The sequence below is a fragment of the Pseudopodoces humilis genome, chromosome 15, assembly GCF_049639895.1.
Source record: "Pseudopodoces humilis isolate 2021_Gansu_Grassland_sample_001 chromosome 15, ASM4963989v1, whole genome shotgun sequence".
Lineage (NCBI taxonomy): Eukaryota > Metazoa > Chordata > Aves > Passeriformes > Paridae > Pseudopodoces > Pseudopodoces humilis.
Genome location: NC_142214.1, coordinates 13,873,633 through 13,900,132, shown reverse-complemented (window position 1 = coordinate 13,900,132; position 26,500 = coordinate 13,873,633). Strand labels below are relative to the sequence as shown.

Genomic DNA, 26,500 nt, shown 5'->3' with positions numbered 1-26,500 from the left:
CTTTTTTCAAGGTTGGTGCTTTATTCTGGCATTATAGAATGGAACTGACATGTTTGCCTCCTCAGTCTGGGAATCCTTGTGGTGTTTTCTATTTTATTCTTCTTGGAAATATTTGCAACAAAATATGAAAGCTCAATTTTTATCTGTTAGTATTTTCCAAGTAGAAAATATAAGACCAAAATTACAAGATATTGATGAGAAAGGCAAACACCCCTACAAACACATTTCCTTTTTTTTAACTTTTCTGTTGCCTTTTTTAATGTAAAAAAAAATTGGATGAAAAATGTGTTTTCTTACACTTTCTTGAGCTTCACTGAAAAGGAGGGATAAAGGAAGAAATACAAAATGGTTTGTAAAAGCAATTTTATTAAATAAAAATTGTAGGATCCATTTTAATTCAGCAATAGTTAGTTTTTCATAATACTTTTAGAAATGCCTATATATTTTCATCATCTGTTCTTTGAATTGTCTTTTACATGCAGTTGAAATTTTCTAAGTAGCTCTACTTGAGTCAGTTGAGTAAGGAGCCGCTAGAAGAATTTAAAAAATAAAAAGGGGATGGACTTAATGAGCAACAAAGTTAGTAATCTGTAGCAATTACCCAAGTGAGTAATTTTGTTTCATTAATGCACCCTAAAGCATCAAGCTGTTTTTTTTGTCAATGGGCACTGCAGGGCCATTGCAAGGCTCAAAGAGACAGTTTTGTTACCAACTGCGGTGTAAGCCACAGGTTTTACCAACAAGGAGGGAGAAAAAGTAGCTTAGTGTAAGAAGAAAATTAAAGTCCATCTATTATTGTCAGAGAAGCCAATGACAATGCTTGTAAAGATTCTACCAGAGCAGGGTCACACATCAGTTTGTTCTGGCTTTTCCTTTGTTGTTTTTTCCCCTGCTTTTCCAGTTTCTTAGTTACTGTGTTTTTTTAAGACAGCATCTTGATGCACAGAGCATCTTGGTTTGAAAAGGGAAGGAAAGCATATACCTAGCTTAGTTGAATCCTTGGAGGAAAATAGAAAAGCAGATGGAAACAGAGGCAAAGTTGCATTATACCTTGTAGACATCTCTGGATCACTCAATATGGGACACACACAATGTATGATATATTAAGGTGAAGTATTGAATATCTATAAGGGCACAGCAAATGGTGTCAATTTTCAAACACTTTGCTTTGTCAGCTTCACAAATTTAAAATCAATCATCAAAAAGTCCCTGTATAGATCAGCCAAAGAGACATATAACCTTATGGTTATCTCCCTAACAAAAAAGTTTAAATTAAAGATGAGTTTATAGAGACTCAGACTGGCAGAATTCTATAGTGCTAAAAGGTGGGATCATCTGACCTTTCAGATTAGAAGCAAATGCTGAGGAGAAACAATAACACACAGTGCATTGCTGATAAACACATTGGAGGACAGTTGAACACACAGAAGAATAGATTTCCCAGAGAAGCTTATTTTCAGCATGAATGCTATTTTCTCACTTCATTATCATAAATATGAGAGGGAAAAAAGCTATAAATAAAAAATTCTCAGGCACTCCCTGAAGACTTGTCAAAATATGTAGTTTTTGTACACTGAAGTGTAAAAGTATTCATTAAAATTAATTTTTAAAGTGTACTGTCCAATATTAGTTGCCTGACGTCCTTCCTTTGATCACAATTTATAAATGAGCTGCCAAAATATGAAGAAACCATGATTCCATAAATGAATTACTTAAGTGTGATTGTTAGCTTTTGCAATCATTGGCCTAATAAGCTCAGGTTAGTGTCACTGCAGTGTTTCTTACTGGAGGGTGATGATGATTGTAATGTTACTAACATAATGTGTCCTATGAGTCACTAACCCAACCAGCTCCTCTGGTGGCTCCACAGTGACACAACTCCTGGAGCTCTGATGGGTCTGCACTGCAGGAGAGGGTGGTGACACTGAGGACATTCAGTGGGAATAGGGCTCACTGGGCAACACTTGCAAAAAGCCATGAGCACACTAAGAGAGGATTTTGTCCCTGCAGCAGTCTCCCAGTGCCAGTGGCACATGCCTCTGGCTTGGCCCATTCCAGTGGCGGCTCTGGCAGCTCCAGCGAGTCCGAGAGCAGCTCTGAGTCCGACTCTGATAGTGAGAGCAGCTCCAGTGACAGCGAGTGCAATGAGGAGTCACGCAGTGCCACGCCAGAGGTAAGCGACTCAGCTCTCCCCAGAGGGGAAAGCATGGAGGGAAGCTAAGTCCTGCTCCATGTTAGGCGGATGTCGGAGTTCTGAACTGTTTGATGTGGTTGACTTCTTATCCCTTTGCTGTTTCACATGTATGACCCACATACTCATTCTAGCTTTTGGAATAACCTTTCTGGCCTACATTTGAGTTGCTTTAAAGAAATATTTAGATTTTTGCCAGTAGCTAGAGAAGATTTTATTGACACAGTATTCAGCTGGGACTAAGGATAGGCAACATGACAAAACTATCTCTTCTGGGACTAGCTAAACTTTTTAGTTGTATTAAATTTCTCCAGGGCCACATTGTAAACCAGATAAGGAAGCCTAATTAACCATAAATACTCCATAAATACCCCCATAAAACTAGCAGTCACCACTAGTTGACTGAAATAAAAGGGTACATAAAAAATGTTCTCTTTTAAAGGGAAAAGCACTGCTTCTGTCTGAGATTTGTTCCTTCTCATCCTTCAATCTGCAGCCTGAACCCCCCTCAACAAATAAATGGCAGCTGGATAAATGGCTAAATAAAGTGAACCCCCCCAACAAGACCATCATCAACAATCAAAATGAGCCTCACAGTGAGAGCAGCTCCCAGGCCCAGAACAACCAGCAGCCTGAAGGGCCAAACAAAGGGAAGCTCAACAGCAGCCTGCCCCCGACTGATTCCAAAGACCGGGCAATCCTTAGTCCCATCCGAGAGAAAGCCAAACCACGAGTTTCCCAGAAAACTCCAGAGGCAAAAAGTTCCAAGCAGAAATCACCAGCTCATAATGAGCCAACTTCACAAAGGACTACCGGGAAAAAGCAACCCAAAAAGGTAGAAAGGACTTCCAGTGTAGAAGAGTATAACTGGCCCAAACCAAATAATACCAGCAACACTCCCAAAGAAAAAGACACACAGGAACCCCCCGAGCAGCCAAAGGTTCGAACTAAAGCAGCAGTTGGGAAGACAGCTCCAAGGAAAGAACCACGAACGAGCACAGGTCTCACTTCAGAGAAGAAAAAGTACAGAGGCCCCAGCAAAATTGTCCCGAAGTCGCGGGAGTTCATTGAAACTGATTCATCTACTTCTGACTCAAACACAGACCAGGAGGAGAACTTGCAAGTGAAGGTGCTGCCAGCCTGCACTGGGTCTGGCAGTGGTGTCAAAGTGAAGGATTCTGGCAGTAACATCCTCAGCGTAAGTAGCTTAACCAGCAATGGCAGTAACACATCCATTGACCAGACCAGCAATGATCTGGAGGAGCAGCTCTTTTCTCCTATCCCAATCATACAAAATGAACTTCTGTCCCCACTGAGAGAATATGAAGAACTCAAATCTCTGTGGGTGAAAATAGACCTTAGTTTACTCTCTAGGATACCTGGACAGGAAACTTTTGAAACCACGTCTGTGAAAAGTGAACCGAGAGAGGCAAATGTGAAACACAGGCGGCCATCTCGAGAGTCCCCTACCCCAACAGCTGAAAAACCCTCCACAAAATCCAAAAGGAAACACAAGGTAAGTAATTTTCATTGTTTAAAGGAAAACACTTGCATTTCTGAGCACCCTGGAGGTCAGGAGCAGAGGCAGTGATTTCTCCTTGGGAAGGCATCACAGCACTGAGGCTTTATTGGTTTTACAAAGGACAGACATTTACAAGTGCACTACAAATTAACATCAGAAAGTAGTGAAAAGCTGACAAAATCAATAAACAATGTATTTTTTGAGATTTTTCTTACAAGCTTTTTCACTGTATTTGCTGACTCACCTATTAGTTTCCAGTGTTCTATAATCTGCAGAAAGTGATGAGTTCATATTAGTACAGTTTCAGCCATACTCAGAAAATGTGACTTCTGTTTGGAAGGGAGGGGTTTATTGTCTGCAGAATTAAGGTGTTTTCGCCACTGGTTTAAACAGGCTTCATCAGTCAGTGGAATGGTGCTTACTTATGCTTCTGGTGAATTCTGTTTTTATATTGTTTTGTGGTATGAACCAATATGATTCATAGAAATATAATTTACTTAACTAGCTGCTTTCTCTGCACAGCTACCTGAGAAAAACAAATATATTTTTACTTAAGGCATTATGTTTTATCATGTGTTTTATGTTATTTATGCTCAAGGGTATCCTTCCTTGTGGGATATGACATTACACTTCAAACTAAATGTGTTTTCAGAAAAGAAACTGAGGTTTTATATCCTAAATGAATTTTTTTAGTCAGTTTTTCCACCTGAAATACTTGTACTCTGGTCTGCCTGTGAAAATTCATCAGTGTATTTTTTTATACCCCAAATTTTATAAAACATGGTGAATATGACTTCAGTTGTCTGTTTTGGTGGACTTCTTGAAATTCTAAGTTTGAGGAGTCCAGTGGTACAAGAGAATTAATCCAAGACAAAGACAGGTGATGCCAGGCAGACATAAATGATGTTTTATGCATTGTTTGCCTTAATGAGTCACTGCACTGGCTCCTTCCCTGTTGAATGAAGTGAAAATAATCATGAGTAAACTCAGCAGGTTTTTATTCAATTTATATTCTAGTTGCACACTACAGAGATGCAAGAAGGAAGGAGAAAAAAAGAGGAGAGGGATGTCCATACTTATGTATGTCTAAGTACACCAGGGTCCATATTATTATACCAAAAATAATTCTTGCTGGGTAACTTAGTGGAGTTCATGGAGAAGGAATCTTGACTAAAACACAAGTGTAGTATTGGCAACTAAAGTGAGGGCTCCCAGGGAAGAAAAAAAATAAGGGGGAATTAGATGAAAGTTGGAACCTTATAATTTCCTTAATTGAGACTTTGAATCAGAAAGTAACAAATGGAGAATCTTGCTCTGGACCTCCAGCTAACATAAGCTGGACTCTGCATCATCCCCTTCCATTGCAGTGTGATTGCTCACTGCTACCCAAGGGGAAACAAGCCAATTAGGATGACTTAAGGGTATACCAAGTGTTAAAGCAGGATAGGGAGAGGCTAATTTGTGTTTCTAAATCATGCTATTAAAAGATTTATTTTAGTCATCTACTAGTGCTTAGAAGACTGATATAAAGGTTCTAGTGACAGAGCAATAGTCAGCTTTGTTTGTATCATTTCAGTTCAGGCACAAAAGTCATGCATCAGGGAGTCTTCCAATATCAAATGAGCTATTGCTGTTAATGACTCTCCCAGCTCAGTCCTCTGCTCCTAGTCCTGTGAGTAATACTTACTCAGAGTAGCTTTCCCATCAACTTCTATTAAGTCAACGAGTAAAAGCTATTTACTTGAATAAGGTTTGGCGCTATCAAGTCATTGCATCTAAATTATTAATTAAATTCCAGTGGACTACAGCAGATAACTTTAGCATGAGAGACATTTTGCTTCCTAATTATCTGCCATGTCACTTGTTGTATAACTTCATGTCATGTGTTTAGAGCATATTTAGCCCTGATTTCAGGTGATTTTCACTTCTCTTAGACCAGTAGGTAGTAGCTGCTATAAAGGAAATACACTGAGATTCCATAGGTCCCGTCGATGGCCAGTGGAGTTGTACATAAATGCTGGATCTTTTATGCCCTGCCATTTTTGTTAAAACAGATGGAAAGCCTGGATACCTTTGCTGAAAGCAAGAAGCAGCGCCTGGAGGAGCCTCCTGCTTCCTGTCTGCTCCCACCTTGTATATCTCCAATACCAAACCACAGAATAACCAGCACTAAAGAGTAAGTGTATTTCTGACATCACACTCTTGAGGGATTTCACAGTACTGTTTTGTAAATATCTTTGCTGTAGAGTCAGATGGGCCTTAAAGCCCATCAGCATAAGTGACACAGCATTGGTATTCCCATCCATGAGGAAGAAAATCCACATGGTTTTGATGAGATTTATTCCTCCTTCTGATGGCCTGCAGGACTTCAGAATGTTGTGACAATCCTGGTGTACTCTTCAACCTCCTTTCAATGTTCTTTCTTGCCTCTATTACCTTAAACCTCTGTGGACAGTGAATCCTGCTAAAAGTGGGATTCATTTGATTGCTGTGAATTAATTTTTTTAAATCATTTTCATAAGAGACAGTTCCCAGTTTTATTGAACAAAATACTGAAATTGCCTCTTTGTTTTACCTGTGTATACAGCAATGCCAGGGGCAACCATCCTAAGTGTCTCAGATGTGTGCTTTGTATCTCAGCAGACACACCATCCAATAGTTTATGCCTTTCAGTGCCTTTCAGAAATGGCTATAATGCTTGAGCAAACAGGTGCCACATAAATAATTATTCTGATTTTAAGATCACAAGGTTAACATTCTATAAATAGCCAAAGAGTCCAATTCCCTTTTGTTTCAATTTTTGTGCTTTTATGATTTTGAGATGAGGCCCTTCTTTCTGTTTTGCTCTAGGATAAGCAAAGAATCAAAATCACAGTGTGCTTCTGAAAACAATTTGAGGATAATATAGCTAAATTTAGATAAAGTTCAAAAATAAGTTATGAAATAGTACACTAATTTTAAAATCCTTAAAGAAGGTTGAGCATTATTTTATTTATTCTGGCATCAAGATGGAGTAACTACAGTCTGTGAACTAGCACTGCATTCAGCCGCTGAGAAAATCAGAGTTGGAATCTGGAAAAGGAAGACAAGTTGAAAGTTACAGTGGGATCTGTAACATGTTACACATTTGGTAAACATGGATATTGCCTGACTGTCGTTGCTAGAAATACAATTAGAAGAGATATATTGCAAAGGGAATCAAAGATTGTCCATCCCCAGCACCTCAACAATCTATTAAAAAAAAAAATCTTTCTATTCTTGTCACCATCGGGCCCTAAGAATCTACACCCAGTCTGATGTTTCTAATTTGAGCTTGTTTTCCAGATCATTAATTTGATTCCTCAGAGCTTTCAACCCTTTGGCATTCTCTCTTAAAACACAGTTGTGTCCATCAATAGTTACTTCCATATACTAGTTTTTTCTCTCATCTCCCTGAAGTTTTGAACAAAATTTTCTGACTTCTTTCCTACCTCAGTGAGACCTGGATCACTCTGCATTTGTTGTTACTAGTGTTTTCTGAATTTGCTTGAAGAAAATGCAATACGTTTTTGATTAAAGTTTTCAGTTCAAATTTTCAACTCCCAGAGACATGCAACTGAATATAGATTAATGTATTTCCCAAAAGATCACAGAGCTGGATGAACTGTGTGAAGACAATTTCCTAGAAATTTAAATGTTCATTTTTAAGCATTCAGGAGTAATTCTGTTCTTCAGAGGGTTAACTAAATTTTTAAGGGGAGGCAGAAGAAAGTCCACTGTTCAAGGCCATGGGGAAAAATAGCACTTCAGGAGTAAAAGGTTGAAAGATAGGCTTTGCCATTTGGTCTTGTCAGGAAAATTAATCCACAAACACCGGAGGTTTATGTCCAAAAAGGAGACAGAGGAGTCCTTTTACTTTATTCAAATAAAGGGAGAGGCCATGGGGCATTCCCCTGGGGTCTCTCAAATTTTGGAGGGCACAGCCTCCTTTTTATCCTAATTCTCAGCTGCTTGTCCCTTCTCTCTTTCCCCATAGGCTGAGGTACTTGAGAGGTACAGGCTTCCCGGAGCACCTGATACCTGGGATACCTTCCCCCCCCACAATGCATAATCCCTTCTTAATTCTTAACTCTTGTGGAATTCATGGTGCTCTTTCAGTGCCTCTTTGATCTTTTAGTGGAATCCATCCCATTGTTTCTGTTGTCTCTCACTGATAGCTGCATCTTATCAGCAGACCCACAGCTTGTTTGTAAAGACAAACCCATCATTCCTCTCAGTCTTTTATTCCCAAAGTTCCAAGTTTTCTATTAGAACTCTCTATATAAGGACTTTGAGACAGTGTGATATAGTGATGATGTGTGATCATGATCTTCATCCCTTAAGGAGGTGTTAAGTCCCATGGTGGATGTTGTCACTTAGTAGGAAACTTGGGTATCTCCTATTAGAACTTGATCCCTGTGCCAATAAGCCAAGCTCCCCAAGGCAGACCTGAGATTTTTATTAAGTTCTTTTAAAGGTACAAGAGTGTTTTTACAGAAATACTATAATCTGGGCCAAAATTTGGAGGCATTCAGGAGTCAGGAGCAATCAGAAAATGCAGGTTACACCTGTGCTTTGACAGCTCCCATCATATGTCTTGCTATGGTTTGGCACTTGGATACATTTCTCTATAGTCTTCCCCTAAATATATGGACTCAATAAAGCAAGCAAAGATGCACAATTAATCTTTAAAGGATCATGTGTCTAATAAGGTCAATTATATGCCTAATTCCACAAGTTTCTGTCACTACATGTATAATTTGAGTTTAGAAATTTCAAATGGTCACTTTTGAACTTAAAAGACATTTGCACAGAGAGCAGGTTTGTATTATGTAGTCATTGCATAAGCCATAATTACCTCTCTGTTCCTTCCCTCACATACTCAGGGGCTGATGACTTTTCCAAAATCTGACCTGACACTTAAAATGTTCTGTTCAAACTATTGCCACTGTATTTTCCTTATTTCTGATACTTTACAGCAAATGAAGGAATAGGTGTTTCAGTGTTTTTATGGGAATACATTGAAACACTTCTGTGAAGCTGAATTTTTGTCAGATCAGCTGCCTGCTTTACAGCAGAGGATTTATATTTAGTTCCTTGACGGAGAAATTTTAATGTAAACATTAATTGTATGTGCTGCTGAATCCCATTGATACATGAATATTTGATTGACAGACCCAGTCCAGACAGAGCACTACTCACCAGTATTTGTTTTTTTTTAGTCACAAAGGGAATTATTTGCTGATGCAAACTGTGAATCAAATTGGACTCACAATAGTGAAACATGCCCAGCATCTAGCAGGCATGCTAGAAATCTGTCTGAGACAAACACTTCTGCATTTCTGTTTCTCAAAATTTACCGTTCTCTTTTATTTGACTTTTAGTTGAAGATGCACCTGTACTTGGCAATACATATTAGTCGATCCCTTGGGAAGTCACAGCAGCATTCCTTTGGGTTCCTTCATGGCACAGGCAGCATTCACATCTGTGACAATGACTTAAGCTTGGTTCAGGTGCTGCCATATGGTCCAGCTAGTGTGGGAGTGACTTTTTCCTGTAAACCCCCTTCAGAAAATCAGATCACCATCAATGTGCAGCATTTCATTGTGGGCCAGGGGAGCCGAGGCAAAAGAAAGCCAAGTGCCTGGTATAGACAGTGGCTTTGTCTCACTAACAGGCCAGATATCACTGCATACCACAAGGAGTAGATAAAGAAAGGACAAAGAAAGGCAGCTTGAAACATGAGAGTAGCTGCAAATTCTCCCTTCTTCATGCAATGACCTCTTGATGCCTGTTTGCTTGCTTTCTGCCCTAAAAGAAACCGGCTGGGAAAAAAAAAAAAAAAGCAAGCAGATGGGGAACCTTCTCCTTCTTTGATAATTGGCCTTTTTTACACACAAAAGATTAAACCTTGCAGCCACAAGACCATCAGTCCTGCTTGTAGTTTTTCCATGCACTTTTATTGTGTTTCTCCCTAGATTTTAAATATATTTTAACTAACAATTATGTCAGCAAATTAAACCATTGAGTCTCAGTAATTATTGCAATAAAATAATCCAAAATTATCAATTCCTGCAATCAAAGACCAGTTTCTTAGGCCATTAACAGCCAAAAGCAAAGTGACAATCTGGTTAACTGCTGGTAACAACCTATTTCATGAAGGTTATTGTTAACATAAATGCTTTAGTATAAATCTGAGGGAGGTAACATTGCTAGATAATTATCAGCTTTATTCCTGCAAAAATTTATAGGATTAATTGGGCAAGGGGAAGAAAATAAAAAAAACTCAACAGACAATTAAAACTGTACTGTTGGGGGGACGGAGCTAAACATAAGTTATGTAGAAAAAATATCCTCTAGTACTTTTTGTTTTGTGGTTAATTTTTCCAACCCACAGAGTGATTTATGTGCCAGAGTTGAGAAGCTGCACCTGTTCATTGGTTTACCCCATCTTGTATCTGAGCCCAAAGATGAATTGAACTTATGAAGTTTTAAATAGTGAAGAGCTCCAAACTCCTCCGTGCACAGTGGCATGGAAAACCACTTTGCTCTGTGTTCCCCGCCATGAGTTCAGGGTTCCCTGTGCATGTGCTTGGGAGGCAGAGGGTTTGGGTTCTACTCCTGGGTGTTTCTGTGGGTTAGCTGTGTCTTCTTTGCAGCTGTACAATCCAATAATACGTGCATGCTTTGTTGGGGCAGTGCTTACTCTCCTTTGGAAAACTTTTGTCTGGAAAAAGTTCAGTGTCATGAGCTATAACTATGGTAACTTGTCTGAGTTCCAAAATGCCCTTTGGGGGTGAGAAAGCAAACAGATGGAGCTTTGAGTGAGAACTTTCTGGAGGACATATTGCAGGACCACATGTGCATAAAATCATTCTCCTCAAAGAACTGCCAGTCTATTCCAACATGGTTGTTTGCCTTTGATCTTCTTCAGACCCATGTCTTCCAGGCAGGACAGCATCCGTCCCAGTAAGGCAGTATGAATTTGAGCTTGTTTTATTTCTTCAGTCTGAAGATCTTTAATATCAGAGGGTTTCAAGTAAGATATTTTTAACTCTGCTCAGGTTGAATTAGAGTAGTTTTGGGTAGAGGAGCTATAAAACATGAGGAGTTAATTTGATTTCACTCTTCGGTTTCACAGATAAGGCTAAAATATTTCTGTATCATCAAAGGTCCCAGGTAGGGCAGAGACCAAGGTGTAGATATTGATACTGTCAGTGAAACTGCAGAAGAGGCCAGACTGAAATGAGAGAGCCTGTAAATGAGAAGTAAGGGAACCTGCGTCGCCTCCTCCTCTTTCCCAGGTTACTTTGAAGCAAAGTAGATTGGTAATTCCTGACACTGACTGAAAGTGGGAACAAAACATAAGTTCTTGTTGACTTAATTTGTTATTGAAATTATTAAAAATAAGATTCACTTAATAAATTATAAAAAGTTTAATATAAACAAAAAGACAATTAGGAGACAAAGGAAATAAAGCAAAGGGTTAAAACGGCCGGGTGCCCTGGCGGGTTGCCAGGAACACACCTGGTATCTTGGGAACACTCTTTTTATCCCCTCCTGCTGTGAGGGTTTAATGCATATTCAAAGCATGTCCCCTCCCTAGTTCCGCCTTCTTAGAATATGCTTTTGCACAATTTTTATTTTCTGCTGGTCGGCACTATTTTTGCTGGTCATCATTATTCTTGCTGATGAGCATTATTTTGGAGTTTGGTTTCCTTTCTTCTGCAAATGGTCATTGTTGATAACAGTCCAGGCCCCTCATCCTTCCTTTGAGGGCAGCTGGGTTTCATATCTTCCGCTGATAACAGTTTGGCCTCTATTGTTCTCCTGATAACAGCTTGGGCCCCACTGTCTTTGCCCTCTGGGGTTTCCTTGATGGTACTTAGGAGATTCCTTTAAGCTTAAAACTTGTTAGCAAGAAAAAAAGTACATACATAGCCAAAAAGTATTTAACATATAATATTCATCTTAATACCTGCGAAAGCCAATATCACAATATAATTTATAACAAAATTTTAATCAATAATCATGAGAAGTAAACAATCATGTAGTGCAATATTAGATGTCTAACAAAAGATAAAAATTCAGGTAATCTTCATTGACTGAGCTGGGACAGTAACTGAATTAAAAATCTTGGAGTAGATTAACATGTTAAGCAGTCAGTGAGGTGTTGGGTTTGGTTTTTCTCTTTTTTGATGAATTTGAGTGGAGAAAGGTCTACCAGGTTGGGATTTTTTTCTGGTTTTATTGTGCATCACAGCTGCCATTGCTAGCCAGCTAACAATTTCTGTACATAAAACAGACAATAGAGTATTACATTGCTTGAGCTTTCATGTCAAAACCACATTCATTTTGTGAATCACATTCAATTAATCAACCAATATTTGCTCAAGGGCTTTTGCCAGCTACAACGTATCATTTTAATATAGTGTTGAACATTTGTTTCATTCTAGAGGTTAAATAAGTATTATCTTGTTATGGTTATAATTTTGTAGTTGTTATAAATTCTATTTTTGGCTCATATGATGCCATGTGCTGTTTGGATATTTTTTGCAAAGGTTGCTTATATGTGCCCTAATCCACCTCTTGAAAAGATGCTTAATGTTAAACACATAAATAGTCATACTTGATGTCAAAGGAACTAACCCTGTGCATAAAACTTTTCAGCACTTTGCTGAGTCAGAACCTCTATGAACTCTCAAATGAAGACTGACTCAAATTAGCATTTAAATTGGGTGCAATTTGTACTAATGCACTGCAAGTTGTCCTCCAAAGCAGGTTTCTGCAGTCACTGAAAAGGCAGAGGCAGCTCTTCTGTTTTTGCTGCTGTCCCCTTGTGCCTTATCAGAGAGGGCACAGGAGTGCAAGACAGATCAGAGGGCAGAGCTGGGTTCTCAGTAAAGGAAATGTAGAGCTTTGTGCTGTGGGGAATTAACCAATATTCGTGAAATGCAACTGTTTTTTCTCTATGTCCCAGGAGCAACAATAGCTCAGTGAAGAAGGTGACAAAGAAAAGAGAAGAGAAGCTGTTTCCTCCTCCTTTGTCCCCACTCTTGGATGATCCTGTGCACCGGCGGCACAGCAGTGACAACGGCTCCTTCAGCCAGGAGCCCACTGTCACAAACACCTCACAGACCAGCAGCTCTTCCTCCTCTGTTTCTAAACACAGAAAGAATGAAAATAAATCTTCTTCTAACCCCAAAGGAATCTGTGTAAGTAACCAGCCTCAGTTGGTGGCAGTGAACAAGATAAAGTGAAATTAATTCAGCTTTATTCTGTTGGATTTTTTTTCCACACAATATGTATTTCTAAATGCTTTTGTAGCCCCACTCAGGGGGAGTGGATCTTTGCAGAGCCAGGCAAAGCCAGCTCTGGCAAGCTTCATTTTTAGGTAAGCATTAGACATCTACTTGCCATTGTCTGTCCTTCCCTGAAGCACCTGGACCCTGAGCCTCAGAGAAGAGTCTTTGCAACCATCAAGTAGCTGAAATTAGTCCCTTAACTCTGTAGCTGCAACACTCACATTTTGAAAATAAAACTTCCAGAAATAAATATTCCAGAAATCCAGAATAACTGCCCCAAATTCTCACCCACAATTAAGCACTGTAGTCATACTGAATATTATAGCCCAAACTAAACAGACAATAACAATATAAAAAATGTTGTCCATAGTACACTCAGCATGTTAATAACCTCTCTCAAGTTTGCAGACTCAAAAGAGTAAGGTTTATTTACACTTAATCTTCATTAATTATGTGTAAGCTTTTAGACAGTTTTTAAATAGAGCTTTTTCCCCCAGAAAAATGTCACACTGTTAGGGCTATCTCCCCATCAGTGGTTCTCACAGAGACAGTTCTTTGTTTCTTGCTTTTCACCAGATTCAGGTAGGGGGATTTTTCTGAAAATACACAAAAAAAAGCCAAAACTGGATCGCAAATTCAGTAAAGCAACATAAAATTTCACATTAGTTTGTCATTCTTTTTTTAGGTTAAACAGAGACACTCCAGAGTTTTGGCCCATTTTACAAAATAGTCCTTCCTCTAGAGTTTCAATCCCATCCTTACTTTATAGTATCAAACTGTATCTCAGTACCACTGTCAAAATTAGAAGAAAATTCTGCCACATCAAAAGGCCATGCATAGCCCCATTTTTCACTGTTCTCCACTTTGAGAGAGGTTGTTACCCTGCACTGTAATAGTAAAACTCACAAGTTGCATTGGATTGTAGGTGACAAATCACTTCACCTTATTCATTCATCCCTGTTGCTTTCTGATATCATTGTGTCACTTCAAGCTGCGCCAGTAATACACACGCCTTCAACTGAAATCAGTGCCAAAATGAGCTGCATATGTCAGCAAATAAACAGTGCTATGTAAACAGCAGGGCCTCTTCCTCTCATCCCAGCATCTCTAGTCAGATTTATCCTGGGTTAATCTATTATCTTGATATATGAACTATTTTCCCCCCAAAATATATTAGACTTCTTTCCCTAGTTCATTGGTCCATCTGTAATTTAGCTTATCTGGTTGGGGACTAAGCTTGCAATTTGCAATTGCCTGATTTAAAATCTGTTATGCTTCTGATTTTAATCATTGCAAAGTCACAACTGCTTTCCATTCTTCTTTCCGTAACAGGAGTGAGGAAATTGTTCCCTGCTGAAATTCAAGCAGATTCTTCAGCCACATTAACAGTTAGCTCCTAGTAATATAGAAAAAAAGGATTACATTAGTATGTACTAATGCACTTTGAAAGAAGTTTAGACCCAGCCCTGTCCCATTAGATCTCCCCACCCTTGCTGTAACCAGTGTCTCTAGTCAGTAACACCATGGTATCCACCTAAAACTTACACTTTAAAGTGCAAAATTACTCCATGTGAGTTTCTAAACACAGAAAGAATGAAAATAAATCTTCTTCTAACCCCAAAGGGTTAGAAGCTCTCACATGAGTCCATGTGAGAGCTCAGGTGAGAAGTAGAGTCATACTCTCTAATTAATCTACTAGGCTCATGGTACAAAGAAGGGAAGGCTGGTTTGGTAAGGTGACATGAAGGTAGGCGAGCTGCTTTATGCCTTACCCTTTGGTTTGCTGGGAAGGGTTTTTGTCAGGGAAGGTGGATGTGAGCACTTACACTGTTGGAAGGTGTTTGTTTGAACTATGAATAACAGTCCCGTGTTTCCTAGGAGGAAGAATCTCACAGTACACCCACAGCCAACACTCTTCTTGACACCAGTCATCTAGAGTCAGACATCTGGTCTGCAATGCCAACGCTTTCCAATGGGAATTCTGAGTCCAGAAGACCCAAAATAACATTTGATGATGTGTAAGTTTTCTTGACTTTGTGCTCTGTGGGATCTTTGGGATTTTTGTGCAAGCAGAGGTCCCAGTGAAAGAGAATATCTTTGATTACAGTGCTGGTATTGGGCACCTGCGTGGATAGTGCTGCACAAAGGCACACACAGTTTTAATCTTGGCAAATGAGTTGTTGTCACTGATTAATGAAGATTCTATTGATAAATGTTTTTGAATCGTGAATGTTGGTTCATGGTAATTCTTCTTCATTTTTTTTTGTTTTAGTTCCTCTAATGGAAACTTCTTATACTTAATTAGTTTAAAATATTTTCCCTTTTCCTCTGTTCAGCACACATTAATAGGTCCTTTGGGCAGCCAGTTTCTACAGCTACTTATTTTACATTCTGGTCACCTATCATATCGCTGCATACAGCAGCTTCAGATTAATACCAAGCTAAGATTTAAAGAAATAAGTGGGCATATATATCAAAATTCTTCTTTAAAGCAGTCAGCAATTTTTTTAAACATTTGTCCAGCTATATGAAAGCAGGGACTTGAATTAATTGATTTTGTCTCTCTAGGCTTCACAATGCAGATTATTACATGCAAGAGGCTAAGAAGCTGAAGCATAAAGCAGATGCACTGGTAGGTTATCAAAGGTTTTTTGTCTCTTTTTACTGTGGAACTCAGTGTCGAAAATGGGAATTATTGCACAAGATCTAAAGCCTCTCAGACCAAGAGGAAGCATGCTATTGATTAAACTATGCTTCGGTCTGTGCTCCATAAACACACGGTGCACAAGTTAAACCCTGAACACCGTTCCTAAGTTTTAAGTATTTGTTCCAAAAAAACCAGCTACTTCAAATAGCTGGTGTTTCTTCCAGGAAGGAGCAACAATCATGCTGTTTATGAAGTATGGAAGATGGTTTTATAAAAGTTGATGTGTATTTGAAATTTGTTTTTCCTATTCATTTTAAACCTAAAACAGAAGTGTTGAAATATTCCATAGCAGAAAGACAGGCAAATCACCCCAAGCCCCATAATCATGTGGTAAAACTGATATTTCCAATTCAGTTGTTTAAAATCTGAAACAATTAAATTTTATGTACTATATTCCTTTTTATTGCATGGTTTTAGACTGATAAAGTCACAAAACACTTATTCCCAAAAAATCTGGCAGTGAGGTAGTTCAGTGCTATTTTTTACTTGCTTTACCCTAGATGAAATTCCAGTAAGATTCGTCTAATTTTGCCAAGTATTTTGATAAAACTACATAATCTGACAGATTGTATTCTACCATAATTCGTTCTATGCAAGCTATTGCCAGTTCTGAAGTGTCCATAATAAACGTTTGCTTTGTAGGAAGGGACTTTGCTCCTGTATGCTACATAGGGTGCAGAACAGTGGCTCTTCCAGGAAGACTTAGTGGAACTTGACTCCTCTACTTAATTTAACTAAGATGTCTAAAATGGAGTGTGGCAATCCACTTTGCTCCTCAAAGTGCTGGGTGATTATTCACCTCTCAGCTTTATTATGTCTGGGACTTTTGCATGTATATTCTATGATTACTCATTAGAGATTTTGTGCTTAGAAATAAAAAAACCCAAAAAACAATTACTTGCTATGTTTTTAAAAAGCAAACTAGGCAAACAAAAAAGTCTCTCCCTCTGCTGAGAATGAGCTGAAGGAGAGCTGACATTTCAAGCTGTCTGCTTCAGCTCTCCAGGTTCCCTTTTGGCTTGGGGCACAGTGTTTCCAAGTGTGTTTTCTGTGTGAGGTGGATTCAGGGTTTTGTCACTTGTTACGACTGTCAGCAAGGTGACAGTCATCTCTCCCAGCATGCCCATTTACAGGAGGTGGCTTTATGGCTTCCAGCCAGCTCAATAGAGCACGTCCAGCCACAGTCTGGCATCTGCAGGCTCACACCTCCCACAGCTGGGTGACCTTTAAACAAAGCACACAAGGTGCTGGCACAGGGCTACCTGCTCCACACTAGCAAATATTTCAGGCTCAGGCTCCCGATGATCTCAACGTGCTCTGTCAATTCACCTCCCTCTGCAGCCAGATGCACTCACAAGGTGTTGACTCTTCTCCTGTGCTATTACCTTTGCCTGTGCCTGGAGGATCAGGGGTGTTTCTCAAGCAGCACTAAGAGGAGCAGGCACAGCACATCCCACTGCTGCCTGCACACAGGCCCTGCCTGTCACAAACAGTTTGTGAGTGCCCCAATGTGAGGCCATTCACTGTGATCAACTTGTTGGCAGACATAAATATCCATGAACGTATCTGCTTTTTCCTTTTGCTATTTAGATCTGAAGGGTTGTTGTTTTTTTTTTTTGCCACCCAATGCAGCTGCACGTAAATAATCTCCATGTAACACATTTGGCGTGCAATCCCCTAGTGTTACTTGTCCTATGGAAACAATTGCTGCTGGTTACTTGGTGCTGACTTGACAGAGCACAGGCAGCATTGAAAGATGTGTTGCAGTGGTTAGAAAGATAATGCATGTGACCTCAAAATGTGTCAGCAAATGTTAATGAGATTTGTGGCAGCAGTGTTCTTGAGCTTGTAGAGAAAATAGATTTCTGGTGAAGGGCAGGACATTTCATGTCTTATGGGAGCAACCTCATAAAAACCTCTGCTTGTCTGGGGCTGCAGTAAGGGATCAGCTAATATGGGTGGGCTGCTGCAGTGGCAACTGGCTATACCATATGGAAGAGATCTCTGAGACCTCACTGTGTTCGTGTCTGAGATGATGTCTGAGGTGGAATAATTCCACCTACTCCAGAGAATCAGATCCCACTCTTGGCTCAAATTCGGTATCTCTACTAAATCTGCTTGCAGCCAGATTCTTTTTTCCATACCACAAAAAGTCACCTTTGGAAGACTTTTTATCTTCCAAAATTAATAGAAGTTTTTTAAAAGTGAAAAAAGGAATTTGAAGAATATGCTGAGAGGCAGCCACTGGAATAGAGAGAGATCAGTCAGAAACATTTCCCTTTTTCTGACCATTCAGTTGATACCTATCAATTATACAAAGGCTTTGTACGTAATCAATGCACAGGAGCCATACTTGAAACTAAAGGTGGGCAGAGAGAACTAATTATGGCTTAGAAGGAGCCACATAGACAAGTATACTGTTATCTTGGACCAATAATAAATGTTATGCTAAATATGTTGTTAGAATAGGCTTCTGTTTTGTGAGTGGAAACATATGCAGATGCATCAAAAATATTTTGATAGAGACATAGAAGGACATTTTTAAATTATTTAAAGTGTATTGGATCTCCTATATCAAATGCCACATTAGTAGAATCCTTACATTCAGCTATCAAAAACCAAAAATGTTAAATAATATTAAAAAGGGTGTACTATAAAAATGTCATATATAATATTCATTACACATAAAAAAAGAAATCAGTATGTCTGAGTCAGTTTAATCACAACCATTATGAGGCCTAAAACCTTTTGCAATAAAATCCTAGTAAAATGAAATATTAAGCAGTGCTATATTGTCTTCCTTTTTTTATCCGTGCTCTTTTACTCATCATATAAGGGATGAGATTTTTTTTTTGACCAACAGTTAACACAGAATATGACATCAGCCAAATGGCATGGAGTTGTTACTTAACCCTTGCATAATGACATTCAAACTTACTTCATCTGTCAAGGAGCAGTATGGATGTGCATAAACATGCTTAGTGCCCTTTCTTGCCTGTGTAAATCCCTGATGTCAGTGAACATACACTGACTTTCCTCTGTGGAGCATTCAGCCGCTTACTGCCCTGAAAAGATTTGGTAAAAAACATAGTCCCTGTCTTAATTACTATCTGAATTCATTCTTAGCTACCAGTGTCTCTTTGATTTCATCCTAAAGCTAGTGTTTCTTTGTAGAATAATCTGCCTATCTAGAAATCAAGGCTGAAGGATTTTCTTGACAGTGTCATTCCCATTTCAGCTGGAGAAGTTTGGTAAAGCAGTGAATTATGCTGATGCTGCCCTCTCCTTCATCGAATGTGGAAATGCTATGGAGCGAGATCCATTAGAAGCTAAATCTCCATACACCATGTACTCAGAGACTGTGGAACTCATCAGGTTAATGTCCTTTCTGTGATCATTTTCATCATCTCATTTCAGTCATAATTAGAACCTGCTATGTTTAAAAAAATACCATTTCAACATATTAATGATTTGTCCAAGGTATCTTCATCTCAGAAGTCATCATAATTAGTTCTTGCCATTTTATTAATGTCATGGAAAATTTATAATTGATGGACACTGCCTTTATAAATTATCCCCTTCAGAGGTTATAATGTGAGTGTTATAATTTGCAATATTCATAAAATTAAAATTGAAATGTAGTGGGTGGAAATAAAGTATAGTAATTTCACTGTTTGGCAATGACACTTGTCTTTTAAAAGGTGTAGTTTTATAATTCAAAGCATTAAAGGGAGTCTATCAGGATTTCTATTACAAACCCTAGTTTTAGAGGTTTATAACTTGGCTGTTAAAAAAGAGAAAAGCTGAAACTTGGGATATAAGATCACAGCCAGAGAGGAAGCTTCTGCATATATTGTCTTGAAAACAGTATATTTTTAATGTTAAAGGAATGTGAATCAGCTGAATTAATTTTAATACAGCTTTGTAGACTCATAGGCTAGAATATGGATGAGAGAGTCTTTACATACTAATAAAATGTCAGAACTATTATTCTAAAATCTGCTACTGCTCCTCATAGCTGTTTCATAGTGTTTGCTCCATAGAAATAATAGTCTCCTGAGTAACTAAGTTCGCTTTACTTGAGCAATTTATCAAAGTGAAATCAAGCATGATTAAATTTACCTGTAAGTAGAACAACAGGATGTCTCCTCTTCACTGTGATGCACCTTTGCTTTCCCCAGTGTATGCTGGGAATATCCTTGTTAATGTCAGTGTAATTACTGGCAGTTTGCACAAGTGAAAGAGGCAAATCAGGCCCTAAATATTTGGTTTTTAATATGTCAGTGGTGTTTTTTTTAACATGCCAGATTAGCTATTAGGGACTGCCAAGATAATTAATGTTTTACATTTTGAATAAGTGGGTATTTGCATAATAAAATGTATCAAATCATAAGCTCTTACTCTCAGGTAAATAATATGCCTGTTAAATATTTAAAAACATGGTTTTTACATTCTTCATAAAGGGAAGAGAAAATCTAAAGAAATCACTGAAGAAAAATACTATGTTAATGCAACACTTGATCCATGTTAAACCCTGGAGAGCAGAGGACTTAGAAAAGGAGCCACCTGCCTTTGCTCTGCTGTGCCCAAGTCATCCTGCAGTCTGACAGCATGTCCTGAACTAAATAGCTGCAGCTGCATGGCAGAATAAATTGTATTTAAATAAATATTCTTTAAAGATGGGAGTGCTTCTTCATAGGAGCCTGCATTTATTTTATTTTTTTTAAGAAAACCACACAGCCCAGTTGAAATCATTGCTCCTCAGTCCAGCAGTCTGTCTGTTCAGAGTGCACAGACCTAAAAGCTTTGTTCACCCACAATCTCTGAACCACTTAAATCGGAGAATGGCAGCTCCAGGAGTGGCTCACAAAAGGCCAGGACCTGCAGGGAGTCAGGTGAGGGCACAGCTGTGGCCTGGAGTGACTGGCACTCCTCAGCATCAACAGCCCCGCTGCCTTGCTGCTCCTGGCACAGTCCTGCTGCAGGCTATAGGACAGGGAGACCTTGGCATGGAAGCAGTACCTGAACTGCTTCTGGAACTGCTTTCGGCTGTGGAAGAATCGAGAATTTGTTATAATAGATCTCCAATATATAGATAGATTAATTCAGGTGAGATTAATTCCACCACCTACACCAAAAGTAGAGTTTAATTCACCAGCTGTTGCATGCAGCATCTTGTAGCAGCCAGTGAGACTTATTTGTCCATTTAATTGCTGTTGGTGGTCAGATACGGACAAGAGGTGATTGCCCAGATGAGCAGCAGGCTGGTACAGGCTCAGTAAAACTCCATGGACAAAGACAAAATTCTTGTGGGCTACAGTGAGTGCTAGATGTACAAAGAAAGTATGTGGCTGTGCACACATTTTCTCAGTGTAGCTGCTAATACTAACATAGTTTTTCTGTGAGATAACAAACAGAGGGATATTTTTCTCACTTTTACTCCTCACTTCATCAGAAACACAATTTTCCCCTTTTGCATTTAGCTGTGTCTGCCCTGATTGTCTGAATCACACACCTATTTGTGAAAGCAAGTGGAGCATCAAAGAGATTTGGACTATCAGAGATCTATCAAATGTGTTTTAAGTTAGTGGTAATGCTGAAATCCCAAAGAGACATAGATCTTTCTGTTTGGTCACATTCATCCAATCTGAGGAGAACTGTAATACCCAAGAGCAGGTGGGACAGGACATGGAGGAAGTACTCCAGGTGGGGTGGTACAGCTGCAGGCTGGGGCTTGGGATGGGTGGCGGGAGCAAGGCAGGGAAGAGCAGCACAGCTGCCTGCACTCCATTACCTCCCTGTAAATGAGAACTCATCGAGACTGCCTGGATACCTTAAAACTTTCTTATGCAACGCTGAACCCTATTACTTATTCTAACACAAGTACCTGTGAAATTGCATTAGGGCTCAGAACAATGATTTTATGTGATGAATTGATTTTCGAGAGACTAATGCACAGAATTGAGTGTGCTCAGTTAAAAGGAAAAAAACCAAAAAAGATAGAGGAGATAGGAATACTCAATCCTTGATCATCCAAATGCTGGACAGCAGCAATTAAATAGAGAGAGAAGACCGTGTACACAAGATTCATAAAGTAATGAACCCAAGAATGAAAAAAGCTGTGAACATGACTTTTCCTGCATGTAAAACCATTTTCTGTATAAAGTATATTAAAAGCTTTGAAGAAGCATTTATGAGAAGTATTTTGAAGATATTATTCAAGCCCAAAGTATTATATATATACACATATAACCTTATTATATATTACTTTACATTTTGATACATATAGGGCCAAGATCTTATGCTTCTGTTCGACACTCATCCCAAATGTTTGCGGGACTCAGTCTAGCTGGCTGGTTATAATATCATTAATACGCCCAAGAACAGTTCGTTTGGCCCAAAAAATTGGTGATTTACCTAAGGCCTTCAGATTTTGAGTGATGCTTTCTGTTGAATTTTACATTGATCTCCATTACAGAGCACTGTGACCAATAACTGTTGCGGTTGGAGAAGAATATCTGATTATTTTTGGAAACATCTTAACTCTCAATTTCTTATCTCTCACCTTTCTGACAAGGTATGCAATGAGACTCAAGAATTTCACAGGCTCTTCTGCCACAGAAGGGGACAAGAAATTAGCAGTTTTATGGTAAGTCACTTTGTGACAATGAGAGAAGCAGCTAAAATCTTAAGGAGGACTTTAAAAGTACTGAATTACTTAAGCAGCTTACAGAAGATCATTATTCTTGTTTTCCATTAAACTATTAAAGGATAACTAATGGATTTCTTCAGCAGCTGACTAAACATTTGTTCTTCTAATTTATACTCTTACCAAGATGGGATTTTAATGCTTTTGACCAATTTTTTTTTTCTTGATTTGCTTATGCTTCAAAATGTAACCTTAGAACAGAAACTGCAAAATATAGGTCAGCTTTTTATTTTTTTTTACAGTTTATGACTTTCATTAAGCAATGGAATTAACATAATCCTTTTCTAATTACCACAGCTACCGATGCTTATCACTTCTCTACTTGAGAATGTTTAAACTAAAGAAGGACCATGCTATGAAGTACTCCAGATCTCTGATGGAATATTTTAAGGTAATCTTTATTCTGTTTAATTTATTGATATGAAATTAAATTCATACCAGCACTAAGAGCTCTCTCAAGTACAACTGCATGACTTAAAAGTCCCACATTTAACTTCTCTCATGGGAAATGCAGGCAGGATGGCTGCCAGGGAATTGGGACAGAAGTGATTTGGGGGATTTTTTGATTAGTCACTTGTTCAATTCAAAGGACCATACTCAGTAATTCTACAAAAATAACATTATTCTCAACACCATGTAATGTTTATGCAAGTTTCTGATTCTTCCAAGGTTTCAATGTGCAAGTGGTTATGACCTGACCCCCAGTGAAACATAATAAAGTAATTATTTAGGCTGTAATTACTTGAGTTTAGATTTTAGACTCAGTGAGATTTCCTGAAGCTTATTGCAGTTTCAGAGATTTCTCCTTTTATTTCTGTGGAACTTCAAATTACCTTACCTGCATCTTGAAGGTTTGCCTTAACTGAGGAGAGATCCAGTGTTCATGACTTGGGGATGTTTTGTTTTACCTTGTCAAATGCTGTTTACCCAGTGTAAGAATGATAGATCCTCACTGTTCCTAGATTGAGAGAAATAGATTCTTTCTTCCACTCTGACATTTTGTTACTTATATTTCACTGGTTAATGCTGTTTGAAGCATACATTAATTCTTTTACTTTATTACTACATATTATTCTATAATTATGTAATTATAATGGCTTTTCAGCCCATCAGTCATTTTTGTTGGTGTTTTCAGCCTCTATGAATTTGTTCCAGGCTTTGACATATTGGTACTGCAAACCTGTAAAAACCTTTAACACTGCAGTTTTCATATTTTCATGTAAAAGATGATAAAATGGTCCTTCTGCTATAAAACTCCAAAACTCCAGTACTGTCAAAACTCCAGTAGCAGCCATAGTCCTGACTACCCATGTGTCCTCTATGTGCACAGTTCTCTGTACAGCTTCAGTAATGTTAGTCCTAATCTTATGCTTAAATGGGGGCTCTCTTGTGCCATTAGGAGTGCCTCTGTTGTGCTCATGGAGTTTTCAGTCAGGAATTTGCACAACAAATTAAATGTGAACTATGCACATTTGTAACCTCAGGATTTTTATGAAAAGTATTCCAGCTGCTTCAGATTTTATCCAGGATGAATGTAGATTGTATCTTAAAGAAAGGATTATTAGACAAATAAACCTTTTCTGCAGAAAGTAATGATTTCTTAAAAAAAATAATGGCAGGAGCAGGGGAGATTCTCTTCTTGCCTTAAAGCCACTTTATTTTCCCTAACTGTGCAAGTTGGTTGAAATCAAGAACATATTTATTACTCCCAGCGTAAGAAAATGTCTTTTAATGTAAATCAAAATAAGAGAAAAAAATAAAAATGCGATAAAATAGATAAATCAGGGATGCTAGGCATAGGCATCCAGTTGAAGCTAAGTGTTTCAGGTAATGTTACAGTGTATATGCTATGGGCACTGTAACTCATTTGCTAGAAGCAGTCTTTGAGTTTATACAGATTATATGTTCAGGTTCTTTCTGTAATAAAGGCGCAGGCGAAGAAAAGAGTGGGAGCTATTAACTGTGTGTTAGTTTTGTATTGCTGCACTATATTCTCTTGCTAGTGTTCACTAGCAAGAATCTGTAATACAAGTGAAACAGATTAGGTGTTTGAATAGAGTTTTTATTCAAACTTTTACACAATTTTAACTGTGAGAAGCAGCCTACTGTTTACAGCAGAGCTGGGGAGGAATTTTTCATCTAAATTGTTCTTTATATTTTTCCTCACAAATGCCACTTTGTTCAAATTGAAACCGTTTGTGGGCAGAACTGGTTCTGATTAATTTTCAATTAAAAGCTTCAAAATGATACTTTTAAAATTTCAAAAAAGAAAATAGCCATTTAATCATGAAATAAATTTTGAAATTTGAGGCAACTTGGAATAAAATACCACTAAAGTGATCATTTTTTAAATTGAAATCAAACGTTTTACGATTAGAAAAAGTGACACCCTGTGATGTATTTCCTCTGAAAGTTTGAGGAAGATTTTCAGTTTTCGAAAATGTGTTGTCAGTAGTCATTGAAATATTTTTGCTAAATATTTTCATTATCAAATAACTGCTTCCAAGATCTAGTCTTAATCTTGACAGAGCTATTATTTGTCTCCAGATACTGTTTGGTCCAATCCCCAGACAGGAGAAATTAACAGTAAAAGCTTCTCAGTTTCTGAAGACTTTCAGTCTTAAGAATCAGTTTAAGATCTCCCTCTTTCCTATATGCACTCCATACGTGAAAGACCCCAAGTCATGCTCACATCCTCTGTGACAAGCAGTGGCTGCTGTGCAGGAATGGCCAGGCCAGTGCTGTGGTTTGGACAATGTTTTCTGCTTTGGTCAGAAATGGTGGGCTGTGAGCTGTAGTTTAGAAGTCAAGGGTACTGTCTGTGCTCCACTGAATCTCTGTGCCTCCCATGCAAAATAGTGATTACAGTAACCAGATGAGTGTTGTAATAATGTGGGTAATACTTTGCAGAGAACTTGTAAAACTTGATTGAATTTTCACTGTGTGTGCTGACTTCTCAGCAAGAGAGCTGAATGATTGTTTTCAGAAGGCACACTCAGCCCTAATACTGCCACTTTGTATGGGAACTAAGATACCACTCAGTCTGAGCAAGACTGGAAAAACCTGGGCTTTATTGTTGCTCGGCAGTCTTTTTGTACAGGGTTTTACAAGGTGCTACACAGACGTGAAAGGCAGAATGAGTAAGCAGGTAAGGAAAATCAATTTGTGCAACTAAAATATGTAAAAAGTATTTAGGCATTCAAGCAGATCCTTGCTAATAATTTTACTTATACCACTGTCTGAATCCCAGGCCACCTTTCCTAAGCAACTTGGGAGGGATCAATTTCATGAAAGCATCAAGCGAAATTCTTTTTATTTCTTATTAAAATACTGAAGGTCCCTCTAAAGATAAGCAGTCATTTGCACTCTGAAGAACTTACTTTGTAGAATAAGTTTCAGTGGTAGTTAAACCACTTTTTTTTTTAACCTACATCTGCTTTTACTGGAATTTATTCCCTCTTTCATCAAATTATTTTCAAGCTATTGGTTGGAACCTACCAATCATCCACCAGCCACTTAATTATCAGAGATAATTCAGGGTCTGATATCTGATATAATTATCAGATATAATAAGGGACCGATCGGAGCTTTTCTGCTCCATGCACTGTAGCTCTTGAAATGAACAGGGGGAATGTTGAGCCTTGTGTCATCAGTATTCATGTACTTGCATCACATGTATTTACATTTTGATTTTGTACTTACAGAACTCTTCAAAAGCCTCTCAGGCCCCCTCACCTTGGGGCGGCAATGGAAAGTGAGTATTTTCTACTGAGTACTTCTGTCTGGGAACAAGTTGTTCCAAGAGGAGGGGAAGTGTTTTATTGCCTCTAAAGGCAAAGGACAAGTCATGGGATCAGTGTTTTGGGAGCTGCAGGTATATTTTGACCATGTATCATGTAGAAACTGTTCTTCTGGGCTACAGAATTGATCATACGACTGCCTTGGGCTCATGGGAGTGAGGGGCTCCCACTGGAATAAGTCAAATGCCCCTGTGAGTGATCCAGTATGGGTAGGAAGAAGACCTGAATCACACCTTCATTTGTGCAAA

The 26,500-nt window shown here is 38.5% G+C and overlaps 1 protein-coding gene across 5 annotated transcripts in view; it reads left to right on the top strand.

Annotated features, from left to right (window-relative positions):
• The window catches only part of AFF2 (ALF transcription elongation factor 2), a 339,956-nt gene that overhangs the window by 302,085 nt on the left and 11,371 nt on the right, over positions 1–26,500 (top strand). For 2 of the 5 annotated variants that reach the window (XM_088062758.1, XM_088062756.1), the window contains exons 10-19: positions 2,011–2,173; positions 2,634–3,707; positions 5,768–5,889; positions 12,712–12,946; positions 14,915–15,054; positions 15,605–15,668; positions 18,982–19,118; positions 22,321–22,392; positions 22,750–22,843; positions 26,157–26,206. In XM_088062758.1, the coding sequence (XP_087918884.1) occupies positions 2,011–2,173; positions 2,634–3,707; positions 5,768–5,889; positions 12,712–12,946; positions 14,915–15,054; positions 15,605–15,668; positions 18,982–19,118; positions 22,321–22,392; positions 22,750–22,843; positions 26,157–26,206 (2,151 nt within the window). The remainder of the gene's footprint in view (positions 1–2,010; positions 2,174–2,633; positions 3,708–5,767; positions 5,890–12,711; positions 12,947–14,914; positions 15,055–15,604; positions 15,669–18,981; positions 19,119–22,320; positions 22,393–22,749; positions 22,844–26,156; positions 26,207–26,500) is intronic. The other 3 variants (XM_088062757.1, XM_088062759.1, XM_088062760.1) reach the window with 3 other exon arrangements.